Here is a 15465-nt window from a genome sequence, read left to right as displayed (position 1 = left end):
TGTTTCTTCAGTTTTCCTCAGGTTACATTGTGCTCTAGGTGGCTAGCTGTGTTTCTTGAACCTATTCAGTCTGAGGAATAGTTCTGTGATTCTGTGGTCAGACTCTGTTATTTGATCGAACGAATGGAATGTACTGTTTATAACCTGTCCACTATGGAATAGCAAAAATACAGAATTTTACATATTGGAGCTGCCCTAGCTAGGCAGTAAAGAAGAGCCTGTCTGTGTATGTGCCTGCATGTGCCTCAATGTGTGTGTGTGTGTGTGAGTGTGTGTGTGCGTGCGCGTGCGTGCGTGTCTGTCTGATCCCCCTGCTCCTTTGCCAGACATCATTACTGTGACAAATGTCACCCCCATTGCTGCAGTCACAGATGATGAAACACTGGGTGATCTGTCATGACAGAAATGTAGCAGTCCTAGCCATAGGTGAAGAGAGACATTTTCGATGTGTTTTTATGTTCCTGTGACACCACAGACATCCTTTGGCTGAAACAAATGGTATAGAGATGCATGTTTGCTGCGTGTGAACAATAGTGTGGCGTGCCAGGGGAGACTATGATGGGTGGTGTTTGTGTGCGTCTCCCTTTATGTTGTGTGATTTGAAAGGTTTCTCCACCTCTCTCCCCTCAGTCCTGCGCTCTCTCCCTCTTCCTCTCTCTCCCTCTCCCTCTCTCCCTCTCCCCCTCTCCCCATGCCTCTGTGTGCTAGTGGTGGGAGGGGTGCAGCACACACTGCAGAATAGCACGCAGAGTTCAGTGGGAGGTCACAGCCGCACACCGTCTTCATTTGCACCAGTTGTGAAAGCTCCTTCTGAGTGTGTGATTTGTGTTCGTACCATGTAAACGTTGCAAAGGGGTGTGTGTGTGTGTGTGTGGGCAGGGAGGGGGATGAGCACAGAAAGCAGTATGTGAGTGTCAACTGAGGTTGGAATGTCCACCCAGTCGCAGTGGACGAGAGTACAACGTGTGTATTTTTCTCCGTGTTCATCTGAGTGTAAGCTTTCTCCCGCTCGCTATAGCGTCTCTTCTCCCCTCTGTCTGTTTTTTGCTTGTGCATTCCTCCTTTGTCTCCAGCCCTCTCTCTTCTCTTCTCTTCTTGCGCTCTCTCACTCCCTTCATTATCTATCTCTCCCTCCCTCCTTCCCTCTTTCTCTCACTTTCTCCTCAGCAACAGTGGCAGCCCCTCCCATGTGCCTCTCGCAGACAGCTCCCACATGCTGTGCCTGAGCTGTTATTATTTTATCCCTGCATTCTGGGAGAGCTTTTCCATGACTGCCACAGTCCAGCGTCTCCCACAGTCCCCCATAATTCAGCTGCAGTCATCCAGCCGCCACAGCTCCGCTCTGGCTGTAATTAAACTCAACTCAGTCAAAGCACGAGAACCTCGTCCTGCTATTGCCAACCGGCATTGCATCAGGCTACCAAATCATGCACAGCACCATAAAGCCGTTAAAGCAGAGATATTTCTCCATATGTTCTCTATATCTCGTGTCGTATGCCTTTAATGAGGAGTCTTTGTGCTACCACACCTTGCTTACTGTAATCGGCTGTAGCAGGCTTCTGGTGGCTCCATTCATAAGCGTGGCTTCCTCCTCTGGCACTGATAACTGCTCATCCTGCAGCCGGCTGCAGACCCTGACTGTGTGTGTGTGTGTGTGTGTGTGTGTGTTTTTTTTTTTCTGCCTCTCGATGTGTTGATTGGCTCCTGATCAAAAGAAGCCTATTGGCATTCAGGCCATGTGCTTTCCCACTCATCCCCTCAGGGAAGCAGGTAGGGGGCTTTGTGATCCGCCAGTCAGGAAGGAAGAACTTCCAGGGAACAGAGAGAGGACCTTGGAGAAAGCTGGGAGCGCTCTGCAGTTCAGAGTCCTGAGCAAGGGCCCAGTGAACTCCACATTCCACCCCCTTTGTTTTGGAGTGTTTGTTTCACTAGCCGCTGCCTATGTCCAGTTGGAGGCCCGGCGGCAGGACTGGAGCGAGACCTTTGCAGGGTGACCTGCAGCAGCGTTGCGTAAGCGCGGCACAGAGGAGGCTCAGCCAGCAGCAGTGCGGGACACCAAAGGGGGGCAAGTTCTTAGCTTTTCACGAAAACGTTGACTCAAAACGGGAAATGTTTTTAATCGAATGCTTTGGCGGTCAGACAGGAGGAGGTGGACAGCGAGTCAGTCTTGGTGGGAGAACATGTTCTGGGACTCATCCAGACAGAGATCGATGAGCGAGGGAGAGAGAATAGACATGCGCGTGGTGCGCTGGGTGAGGAAGAGAAAGCAAATTGGTGACATTGGAGAGCAAAAGGCAAAGACGGGGAAGGCAAGCGACTGAAAGAGAGTGTGGGCTTTTGCCAATGGAAAGGCGGTCATGGGTTTCCCACAGATAAGCTCTCCTCTCTTTGTCGGCGGTAGACGCCTATCAGCAGGCCATCAGCAGACGGCTGTCTGTGCTCTCTGATTGATGCCCCTTTTCTGCCTAATCCCCCAGAGCCTGTGTGTCTGCAGTCCTCTCTCGCTCTCGCTCTCTCCCTCGTTCTTGCTCTCGCTCTCGCTCTCTCTCTCTCTCACTCTCTCGCTCTCTCTCTCTCTTTTGCTCTCTTTCTCTGTTGCTCTTGCTTTCCTGCACACACACACACACACACACACACACACACACACCACAGAAGTCATGCTGTGGGAGGAAAATTGCTCTTGACTGTATTGGGTAGAATGCTGTCCTACTGTGGCTGGGACCCCCGTGGTGGCCACTCTGCTGGTCATTAGTATCGAGTGCTGGCAGCCCTGTGTGAGGAGAGGAGAGGAGAACTGCTCTGTGTACCTCTGGACAAAAGCTGACTGTCAGCGGGGGACCTGGATAGAGAGGACGAGAAAGATGTCCTTGTTAGTATTTTTGTGATTTTTGTCATGTGTTTGGGTAATGAAGTCTGCCCTTTGCCCTGTGGCGGGCTGCTTTTGTTGTGCTTGTTGCTCTCCATTGTAACCACAGTGTTCTATTAGTTTTTCATTAGACTAGCTTGTCGTAACCTTCCCTTGAAATGGCCTAAGTATTCCTCACTGCTCTAATGCGTTACTCCGTGTTTCCTCATCCGTCCCCCCACAGTGCTCATCTGGCATTCCCCCAGCGTGACTGAAACATTCACCAAGCATTCAGCTTCCTGAGTAGTATTGCCCTATTCAGTGCTGCCCTGGACCTGCCAGGGCACTCAAATGATGAGCTGTCCATTATGGAAGATCATTTGCAGTTACCACAGCAACATCAAGACCGCTTTGAAAAATAAATGGGACAATAACACACTATCCCAATAACATACTATCCCTTAGTATTTCCATCGGTGCACATCACACAAGACCAAAACAACATAACGAGACATGAAAGAGACTGGACTGCAGAGAAAAGGCATCTCGAATATTAGGTCTGTGACAGAGACAAGGAGTATTGGCTAGAGATGCACAGATTGCAAGTTTTTGGCCGATTCCGATTTCCGATTTTTCATCGAGTTTGACCGGCCGATACCGATTTTAGCCGATTCCGATTTAATTTCTTCTAACCACTTTACAGCACAAACAAAGAGTTATTTTCTAGCCTATATATTTTTTTAATACAACATGTTAGAAATGTAATCAACTTATCAATGGCTGGTAGAAAAATGTGAATAGACAGATTCTTCTTCAAGTCTTCTTGAGCTGCAGTAATCCCAGTGTGGGACATTCATTTCACACATGTAGAAATGCACTAGGAACACTATTTCTTTTCTTCTCACATCCATATGCAATATCCAACTGTAAATATCTTCAGAATACTGATAACTGAAGTTAGTGCTACATAGGCTGAGATGTTGGAACTTTCGCGATTGCTTGCGGATACTAAGGAAGTGTCCATATTTGGATGGCATAACGTCATGCAGGAGCTTTCCAACGACACCACGCATATGTTTTGTATCACGGTCGCGGTAGTTTATGACACGTTAGAATGCTAACTTTTGGCGAATTTAGAAGAAATATACAGGCGTGATCAGACAAAAGGTAATGAAATAAACCTCTAAATGTGTAAATCGGACTTAGTTGTTGTAGTAGTGTGAAAGAATACATGATAAGTTGGCAAACCGAAGCAAAACTATGTTTATTCCTGCCGTGCTATGTCGCTGCTTATTGATAGCGCTTGTGGTTCAGCTGTGGGCACGCAATTAGCGGCAAGGACGGGCTTTGATGAGCGCTGTAACCTGAAGTGACAGCTTAGTATAGTAAATTCCACGCAATATGGCAAAGCACAGCGTTCGCTGCATAGAAAAACTCAGTATTAGCGCTTTATCCAGCCCTGACTGTTGGCCTAGCTTCATCAAACTTTGCAAACTCAGCTGTGTGAGTGTGATGTTGTTACAAGTACGTGTGAGTGCATTTGACCGGCATAAAATCGGCATGTGTCAGACTGACCGGCCGGTCGCCGGGCGTGGCCGATCACGTGAAAATCGGCCGATTCCAATCGGCGGCCGATCGATCGGTGCATCTCTAGTATTGGCATGGATACATTTGACTGAACTAGCCCAAACTCATGTTGATTCCACGCCACATCAGCATTATGGTTGCCCTCAAAGGGCCAGTTGTAACTGAAAGATTATGTATCATAATATTATTGCACAATTGCCTCTGCATTCTATTATTATTGATTACCACAAATGAACTAGTTTTAAAAGTAGCATTACCAATTATACGGCAAGCAGATATTCAAGTGCACAACTATGGTGAAAGTTTGTTAACAAAACTTTTGCATTATGTAAAAATATACTGTGTATGGGCACCCACTAACATTTCTCTGTGTAATTATAGCATATATGCTATCCATCCATCAGATTAAACAATTCCCTAGTGAACAAAGTGTAGGCTTCTCCAAAAAGCAAGCTTTCTAAAATGACGTTGAGGACCATATGTCACATGTGGCCTATATTATCAAATTGATAATAATGTTCGGCTTAGTATAGCTTTGCACAGAAATAGCCGAAAATGTCCTGTGAAGAGCTACGTTGACTTTCATACATTGAGTACATCTCAGACCCTGACATTTTTCACTCTTTAATTGGTCTCCCATTGTCCCTCGGCCTCTGAGACGAATCCAAGATTTGAGGCAGACTGATGACAGTGCAGTGTCTGTCGCTGGCTTAGATAAGCTTTAGATACACACAGGTGAAGTGCTCCTTAAAAAAAGAGTCTATTTCATAACAGGCTTTATGCTGTGAGCGCAAGTTTTCTTGCATTGAGTTGTTTACAGTGTGTCAGTATATATTGTGGATGATGCTGTTCTGTGATGAGGGACATTGGTTTGGATTAAAACATGCTAATGGGGGGTTTGTTTGGTTAGCTCTTGAGCAGACATGGAGTGTGTAGATGCTGTGCCAGAGCGGGAGCTGCATGCTAAGTGTGATTGTGTTTGCGCGTCCCTGCTGTCCTGTTCTAAACTGTCTGTCCTAAATGGCGCCGTGGAGCGGCCTGCTCCCAGCTCCTCCTGCCCTGCGTCTGACCTCACACACAGGAAGTGGGGCTGTGTTGGACAGCACAGCCAGAGACCTGGGCTAGAGGACTGCAAAGAAACAAGTCGTAGCCCCAAGCACTTTCCCCACTCCTCCTCTCCCATGCTTTATTTCTCTCTCTCTCTCTCTCTCTCTCTCTCTCTCTCTCTCTCTCTCTCTCTCTCTCTCTAATGCATTCACTCTATTTGCCCTCCCCATAGCCCTGCCCCCATCTCTCTTTCTCTCCCTAACTGCCTTCATCTCTCTTTTTCTGTTTCTATATCCTTCTCTGTCTCTCTCTCCCTCACTGTGTGTGTGTGTGTGTGTGTGTGTGTCCTGTGTGTACAGTAGGAGTGCAGGAAGTGCTGCAGTCCCTGAGTTGGCCATTCTTCCTCTGAAACGCATCTCAGCTTCCTGCCCTGAATCAGAGCCATGTTGTCATTGGCAGCCCTCTGGCTGTGACTTAGGCCCTGACAATAGGCTTCTCTGACTATGCTCTCTCCCTCTCTCACACACACACACACACGCACACACACACACACACACACACTCCTCACAAGCACTTACACACATGAATATTCCATGACATTTGTGTCATTCAGTAGCAAGTGTCTGAACAGCACCATCATCTGTGACTGTGTGGTTTTTGTGTGTGTGTGTGTGCAGTCTTTCTGTGGCTGCATCTTGGCAAGGCAGGGCTGGGGCTGTGAGAACGTGTGCCCACAGGAAGGAAGCGTCTGCTAACGTTTCCGTGGTGCTCATCGAAGGGGAGTAGAATAGAAATAGAGAGAAATAAACAGACTTCAGACTCGCTTGCCTGGTGTATCCCTGATGCTATGCTACTGTGTGTTTGTGTGGTGACAAAGTGACAAAGTATCGTCCCATTCTTGGAAAGAGCTTTGCTCCGGGCTGTGCATGTAAGTTGGTAATATTGAAATTTGCCAGCCTTGGGCATGTTCACAAACTAATTAGTAGCAGGTCACAACGGGCAGGCCTGTCTAGGAGAGAATCCAAACAGCTACAACATTTCTGCTCCATATCGGGTTTTCTGGGGAGCCCAGCTATTTGGCGTACAGTAGGCAATGTTCTCTGTACTCACCAGTCTCAAAGCTGTATTTCACGTGTTTTGAGATGTGTGTGTGCGTGTGCGTGTGAGAGTGAGAGTGAGTAAGGTGAACTTGTGCTGTTTTGAAATATACAGTTTGTGTGTGCATGACTGTGGCAGTTTGGCTGTGTGAGCGCTTTAGTCCAGGCTGAATGGTCAGACATTATGTCGCCTGTGTGGGCCTGTCTGTGCCCCCAGTTAATATAAAGCAGTGGCGGGCGTCAGTGTGGCCCTTGTGCTGCTCCTCCTCCTGGTGCCTGGGTGCTCTGTGGTGCTGCTCCTCTCTGGCCCTGCTCCAGCTCCAGCCCCAGCTGAAGGGCCACTGGCCCAGCACAGTTCATCTTTCTGCACAGAACAAGTGGCTAATCACATTCTGACTTCACCCACTGTCAAACCAGCCAGTGCTGAATTTGCATCGATCAGCGCCAGAGAGAGGCAGACTGGCCCTTATCCCCCCCGCCCCCCTGCCCCCCCGCTCCTCGCTGTCTGCTCTCTGCCTCTCCATCATCAGACGGAGCTTGTGACCTGGCATGGGTGCTGTCACCATGGCGATAAGTCAGCGTGCCCTCTTGCCCGTCGTCTGGCACGCCTCTGTCTGTCCTGGCGGCACGCGCCGCTGAATAAATGACAATGAAGGAAAATCATAATCATTCTTCCGCTCGCGCCCATTACGGCCCCCCATTCCCCCCAGCACACATTGTCAGGATACCTGTCTGTGCTCTGGTTCAGAGCGCCAGCTATTAATAATCAACTCTGCATGGCTCCAGACAGAACGGGAGAGAGAGAGAGAGGGAGGGAGAGAGAGAGGGAGGGAGGGAGAGAGAGAGAGGGAGGGAGGGAGGGAGGGAGCGCAAGAGAAATGAGATTAGACTACTGTATCATGGATGTTGATGTACCATTTGGTGGCCAGGCCTTACTGTGGTGTTCTTCCTCCGTGTGTGGTGGCACACGACTGGTATCTGACGTGTTGGACGCTTGCCATGATGCCTTTATCCATTTGCTGCCAAGGGAACACGGCATCTCCAGCCGGCTAAAAGCAGCACGGCAGCATGTGCCCCTGTAGGTGTGTGTGGCGGGCTGCTTTGGGGCCTGTGTGTGGCATGTGGGCTCTCCCTAACAGTTCTATCAGCAGTATGGGGAGGGCCTCTTCTCACATTCCTGTCCGTGGGAAAGTCTTCAGTCCTTATGCACATTACATGGCATAGAACGTCCTATGAAGGATTGTTGTAGAGGAGTACGAACCCAATTATGAATGTACAGACACCGACTATTCAGGCACACTTTGTCACGATTACTCAATCTATCAGTGTTAGACATAATATCTCTACATTGTGTGATTCTGCAGCACAGTCTTTTCTCTGCCCCTCATAACCTTTTAAGCCAGGCAGACACTACAATTTTGGCAAGATTTTATTGGACCTGACAAATTTAGGAATCTGTCTTAAATTCCCTTCCAATTTGTTGTTCACTTTGTTTTCCTGCTCACAGCGTCCAATTAGAAGCAACATAGCCGTTAGCATTCCCACTCTGGACTGATTGAGCTGGATTGCTGGCATTTCTGTCGGCTCTCTCGCAGTGTGAGCACAGCAATCACCACCGACTGAAACATGTGCTGCTGAGTCACTGTGTCACCTGCGACTGAAACAAATCTGCATTGCTTCACTCCTCTATATGTATAGTGATTAAGATATTGTTGCTGGTGATTAGATCAGCTGAGATTTGCTGAAAGATGGAATAAATGACCCTCTTATTACAGCAGTGAAGTTCTAGTAGCAGGGAGCAAACACACAGTATTTGTGTACGATTGTTCTGGAAGTCGCTTTGCATAAACCTGCCTGCTAAATGAATGCATTAGATAATTAGTGTAAATAGTTTTTTTACCTTGAGCCTTTGCTTTAGAATAGTCAATACACACAAATCTTGTTGACCACATTTGTGTCACCTACACTGAGCACAGAGTCTCTCCACAGAAGTGAACTTTCCCCTCAGCTTAATCGGAGCATGGGTGCTCGGAGAGTAACTGAGCTGAGAGAGTGCCATCATTTGCCTTTCTCCCCCTACAGAACCCCGCTAAGGCTCAGCATTGCATTGGCCTATGCCTGCAACGCTGCAGACACTGCATTTTGTTTTTGTGGCAGGCCATGGGAAGGAAGACAGACAGAGCAAAAACAGAGTTTGGTCAGAGGAGGTGTGTGTTTGTGTGTGTGTGTGTGTGTGTGAGAGAGAGAGAGAGAGACAGACAGAGACCGAGAGACCTAGAGAGTGTGGGTGTGGGAAGAGAACATGAGTGACTGGGCTAATCAGGAAGTGTTCATGGCTGTGTGTGTATGTGTACGTGTGTAGAACTAGTCAACTGGTGTGTGTGTAGCACAGAGATCAGAGGTCAGGCTCCCTTATCTCCACAGTGCTCCGCTGACCACAGTCTGCGTCATTAGATATCTCATACACACACACACACACACACACACACACATTCTGACCACAGTTGAAGGGAGCCTGAGCCTGGCGCTGCTGATGCTGGACTTTCCTTTTAAATGCCGTCTGTTTATCCGGGAAAGCTGAGTCTTCTGGACACTGGGTCTCCACGGCCAGCCGCAGGTCATTAGGAATGGAGACGGACATCGGACTCAAACCACACAGACAGAAACACACACACACACACAGACAGAGACGCGCGCGCACACACACACACACACACTCTCTCACTGTCAGAGGGTTGTGGCTTATTTCAGCTGCATGCCCTCTAGGTGGAGCTGGGGCTACACGGAGCTCCAGCACAGCAGTGTCCCCCTCTCTTCAGCAGCGCCTGACTCTGGTCCAGTGGAGGGGGCCGACGGAGAGCCAGTGTGAGTGGACTACAGTAGCTCTCAGGAGCACTCGGCCTGGGCTACCTGCCTGCTGTTGGAGACCCCTGGCCTCCTCCCCACGTGTCCTCATACTAGTTTACATGGAGAAGTAACTCTCATACTCTCATACTCTCAATCAGAACCACAGCCACAAGTACTTCTCCAATGTGTATGTTTTTGAAGCGCTAAATTGTAAGCTGCTGTGTGTGTGTCTTTTCCCAGGTGGCCTGTGGACGGTGTTCACACTAGGTGGAGCCGGGAGCAAACCTGGCCTTGACCAGGAACAGAACCCTCTGCCCCTGTCCAACCAGAGCCTGCTCCTGCTGCTCATCCTAGCCAATCTGACCGATGGGCCAGAGCTCCCCAACGCCTACAGGCAGGCAGTCACGAGCTTCAAGAATACTCAAGGTGAGTCCCACACGGCCCAGCTATGAAAAGCATGTCCTTTCACACACCTTAAACATACACACAGACTATGCATTAGCAGCATGCACTGTTTGAATAATGATATGTTCTTATTGTGTGTGTGTGTGTGTGTGTGTGTGTGTGTGTGTGTGTGTGTGTGTGTGTGTGTGTGTGTGTGTGTGTGTGTGTGTGTGTGTGTGTGTGTGTGTGTGTGTGTGTGTGTGTGTGTGTAAGACACGTCGACCATGCCGTCGCCCCAGCCGCACACGTTCCAGATCAACTTCAACAGTCTGTACACGGCGCTGTGTGAGCAGCAGACGTCTGACCAGGCCACACTGCTGCTCTACACACTCCTGCACCAGAACCAGAACATGAGGACCTACATGCTGTCCCGCACCGACATGGAGAACCTGGTGAGCACACACACACACACACACACACACACACACACACACACACACACACACACACACACACACACACTCCTGCACCAGAACCAGAACATGAGGACCTACATGCTGTCCCGCACCGACATGGAGAACCTGGTGAGCACACACACACACACACACACACACACACACACACACACACACACACACACACACACACACACACACTCCTGCACCAGAACCAGAACATGAGGACCTACATGCTGTCCCGCACCGACATGGAGAACCTGGTGAGCACACACACACACACACACACACACACACACACACACACACACACACACACACACACACACACACTCCTGCACCAGAACCAGAACATGAGGACCTACATGCTGTCCCGCACCGACATGGAGAACCTGGTGAGCACACACACACACACACACACACACACACACACACACACACACACACACACACACACACACACACACACACACACACACACACACACACACACATCCCCACGCACCAGAACCAGAACATGAGGACCTACATGCTGTCCCGCACCGACATGGAGAACCTGGTGAGCGCACACACACACACACACACACACACACACACACACACACACACACACACATCCCCACCTCCTACTCCACCAAGTCTTTTCTTTTCTACCCCTGTGGTAAAATAAAACGCAGGTCTCCTTCCACCTGACCTGCATGTGCCCTTTGGATCAGTGATAATCTTGTAGAATGTCCCCACCATACTCTATGCACTGTGTGCACTAACTCCAGCACAGAGCAGCCACTCTCTAAAAGAATGCTTCAAAGCAGCATCTCCATTAGAGCGTCATCTCCTGCTGTTGCTGCACAGACACGGCCATCTCCCTTATCAGCTGCAGTCATGTAAAAAGCAGCAGAAACGCTTAGAAACGGGCCGCCAGTAAGTAGGTGGAGAGCTAGCGGAATTTCCTGTGCTTGTCCAGGTCTGGGTAGGTGTTCAGCTCTACAAATGAATCTCTGCATCTCGCAGAAGGAAATTATGAAAGTCTTGAGTTTTCTTACACAATCCCTCACTGGCCAGGTCAACTCGGACTGCCTGAGCGTGTCCAGCAATAGTTGTGACGTAATGTGATGCTACAATGTAGACTGAGAGATTGTGACTTTGGGTTGGGGACAGTGGTAGGCAGCAGGTATCATTGGAAGACAAGTTTCTCCTTTCTTCTCCGCAGCATCACAGAATGTGATGTGATGAACACACACACACACACACACACACACACACACACACACACACACAGAGACACACGCTCATCCCCACCCCCTACTCCTCAAGTCTTTTCTTTTCTACCTCTGTGGTAAAATAAAACTCAGATCTCCTTAAGTTCCACCTGACCTGCATGTGCCTTTTGTATCAGTGATGATGCACAGCAGCAACTGAGAAAAACGCTAATATATGCCAAACAAGAGGGTCATCGCACAGACCATATGAAATGCTGCATTTTATAACAGATCACAATACTGGGTCAATTGTCATGGATATGTGGAAACCATTCTTGCCAAATCTAATATTCTGATGCCAAAGCCTATTAAATGTACGGTCAGACCCTCCACGTCTTTAATAACAAGCATTTAGTACTAGTTTTATGTGTGCTCATGCTTGTTTTCCTGCCCTTGCCTGAAAATTGCTTTTAGTCATGCTCAGTCATTCTTTGAGGATTGTATTTAACCTATCATCAGCATCAGTAAACAGCCACTCAAACCACCTGGCACTGACAAATGTATGCGAGTACTTGCAAAAAAGATCTCTCAATTTCCTTGAACTAAAATAATACATGGTCCTGGGAAAATGCATAGGGGAAAAGGTTCAGCTGTTCCACAGCGTGGTTTAAAGTGACATTCATACATGATGCTTGTTGATGAATCTGTTTTTTGAAACGCAGTAGTCCTGATGCAGACATCTCCCCATAGGTCATCCCTATTTTAGAGATCCTCTACCATGTGGAGGACAAGAACTCCCACCATGTGTACATGGCCCTAATCATCCTCCTCATCCTCACTGAGGACGACAGCTTCAACCGCTCTATCCACGAGGTGGTAAGTATTCACAATGGACGCGTATTGCACACACACAACCACAACCACACACCGTCTTTCTGACCATTGCTGTCTTTATGGAAATAAGCTCAAAATATTCTAACTCAGTTGCTCAGTCTCCGTGGCTCTTCCCCTCCTCTCTGTTGGTCTATCTCAAGCTGAAAAGTGCTGTTGTCATGGGCAGTGTTTGTCTAATCCCCTGTTGTCCTGCCAGAAGCGTGGATACCTACCTACTCGCCTGCTACACTTACTCCATGTCTTGCCCTTCCAAAAGGGATGAGTGAGGACATCTTCTTATTTTACAATCCATCGTATCCTGATAGACAGGCTTTCTTAGTTCTAAATAGGGCTGTCAATCGATTTAAAAAATGTATCTAATGAATTACATACTCTGTGATTAATTAATCTAAATTAATCGCATATAGATTTTTTTCTGTGAAAGCATTTTAAATATATCAATTCAAATGGATCATTGAATAATCAGCATTAGCGACATTAAAGTTCAAAAACTGTTTTATTATTACTTTCACTGTTCAAATAATGGCCATAACAATCAAAATTAATCCGTTAATTTGACAGCCCTAGTTAATCTAAACAATCTTTTTTTCAAAGATACAATAGGAATAGGAATAGGAAACAAATATGTTGTGTTATTTCAGTGGTATTACCCACAGTTTATGTCAGTGCCTTTCAGCTCTACAACTTGAGGTGGCAGACAACTTTCTGAATGCAGCTATGTTGTTGTGCTGTGCTTGAGGTGTGAGTGGTTGTTAGTTGCACATGTGCAACATTCTTTGGCTAATATGGCAGATTAAATACAGATTAAATAAAATAAATGTTTAGAGGCAATACCATGAAATGCACATCCAAGTAAATTTCAATTAGATTAATTTGAATAGCCTACCAGTTCAGTCAAATTGTTAATGATTATTAAGGCTAAAGAAAAACTGACCATGGGAACCACTGCTGTAGGCCTTCACTCCACACAGATATACTGTAGGAGACTGTCTGTGTTAGTGTTTGCAACAGCTGTAAACTGGCTAAAGTTTTGTCTGTTGGCTGTTAATGTCACTGCATATTGTCTTAAAAACACCAGGTCAGTGTGACATAGATGTGACTAGATATTTGGCACATTTTTAGACCTAACATTCATACATTATACTGTTTTTGTGCCAGGTCAGTGTTTCATTTCCCTTTTTTGCTTGGTTGTGTTTGTTGTCTGGCTAAGAATTAGCAAGGGTAAAAATGTCCCTGTCTGTCTATGTTTGGTGCAAGAGTGGGGGACTCCAGGGCTTATCTGTGGAAAGCCAGAAGCCAGCCATCATTAAATATTCACCTCAGTGGTGTAGTGAGCATTTGTCTTCCTCTCTCTCCTCCTGTGCTGATGCACCCTCATTAGCCAGTATACGCTCATTTTAGTAAAGCACACATCTATGTGTCTTCAGAATCTGCTTGCTGTGCTGTTTTTTTTTTTTAGCAGTTTCTAAGTACTGTTAGAAAACTAGCAGACAGCGTTTCATCAAGGCACCAATTTTGCAGTGTTTGTCTGTGAGTGCTGTCACAATACTCTGCCCAGTTAATCACTACACCCAAGGCTACTGACCTTGCCTCAGTATTTCTACATGAAGGAAAGGATGCTATACACTCAATTTCAATTTCAATTTATTTCACTTATAGAGCACCAAAACATTACACATGTCTCATGGCGCTTTACAGAGTGTTAAACATTCAAAGAAAGCCCATGAGTAACAGGGGCAAGGAAAAACTCCCTAGAATTGGAGATACATGAAGAAACCTCGGACAGATCCACGACTCGAAGGGCCCAACCCATCTGCTTAGGGTCAGTTACAGTAGAGTAATGTCATTAGTAGTATCAGAAAGTTCAAACAGTCCTATTTATTCCTAGGGAATATATTGTCCATTAGTAATTTCGGAAAGTAATGGGTCGCTAGGATGCGTGGACCAGTAATCCGGGCAGGGAACCATAGCAGGTGATGGTAGGGCAGTCATAGGGATGGCGTTGGTGATGGTAGGTCAGTCATAGGGATGGGACTTCAGGTGTGATGAGGGCCAGGCACAAAGATGGCTGATGACTGGTAATGGTTTACCTCACAGGTGAGGTATAGGGGAAAGGAAAGAGAAATTAAGTGGGTTAGTATTACTATAAGTCATGATGGTTAGTATTAATAAGCATATCAATGGTGATATAAAATATTATACTAAAGAGGGAAAAGGCATAGGGGGAGAGGGAAGTAGAGGGAGTTGAATGACAGGACAGGGAGAGAAGGAAACAGGGAGAGTTGAGAGAGACAGATGGAGAGGGGTTGTACGGCATGACACATGAGAAGTCCATGACAACGCTATGCTAAAGCAGCATAACTAAGGCATGGTGGAGGGCACAGGTGTGGTCAGTAGCCACCATGACTGGGGCACCAGTCACACAAGCCCACAGCAGAGGTGGTCCATTCCAATAACACCCTGAGGTGGTTGAAGTTCCACACTGCACCATACCTAACTATGGGAGGCACTAAAGAGGTATGTTTCAAGTCAGACTTAAAAATAGGGAGGGTGCCTGCTAATCGAATTGAGTGAGGAAGATTATTCCAGAGGAGGGGTGCGCAGTAACAAAAAGCTCTGCCTCCTACTGTAGTTTTTGAAATTCCAGTATTTTGTGATTGTAAGGGTCTAGGTGGATTATATGGGACTAGAAGATCTTTAATATATTCGGGTGCCCTGCCATTTATGGCTTTGTATGTTAGAAGTTAGTAGAATTTTGAAGTCGATGCGACTTTTAACAGGTAACCAATGTAGAGATGCTAGGATGGGGGAAATATGTTCATATTTTTTAGTCCTAGTGAGTGTGCGAGCAGCTGCGTTTTGTATAAGCTGTAAACTTTTTAGACAGGTATTATTGCAGCCAGTGTATAGCGCATTACAATAGTCTAACCTGGAAGTGTCAAAAGTGTGGATTAATTTTTCAGCGTCTGGTAAGGATAAGGACTTCCTTATCTTTGAAATGTTCCTCAATGTTCGCCCCTCTTCCCCTAGTTTTTCACTGTTTTCTTTGTCTCATTTCTGTGTTTGAATTCTCTCTCTCTCTGTCTCGCCCTATCTTCTCTGTGTCTGTC

General features: G+C 47.1%; 1 protein-coding gene across 1 annotated transcript in view; it reads left to right on the top strand.

The window, feature by feature from the left end:
- The window catches only part of dym (dymeclin), a 63685-nt gene that overhangs the window by 17438 nt on the left and 30782 nt on the right, over positions 1-15465 (top strand). Inside the window, exons 9-11 of the mRNA XM_062554118.1 lie at positions 9664-9849; positions 10081-10259; positions 12212-12337. Coding sequence (XP_062410102.1) covers positions 9664-9849; positions 10081-10259; positions 12212-12337 — 491 coding nt within the window. The remainder of the gene's footprint in view (positions 1-9663; positions 9850-10080; positions 10260-12211; positions 12338-15465) is intronic.

This window comes from Sardina pilchardus, chromosome 14, assembly GCF_963854185.1.
Source record: "Sardina pilchardus chromosome 14, fSarPil1.1, whole genome shotgun sequence".
NCBI lineage: Eukaryota > Metazoa > Chordata > Actinopteri > Clupeiformes > Clupeidae > Sardina > Sardina pilchardus.
The sequence above is the reverse complement of the archived record's forward strand: the minus strand, read 5'-3'. Positions and strand labels throughout refer to the sequence as shown.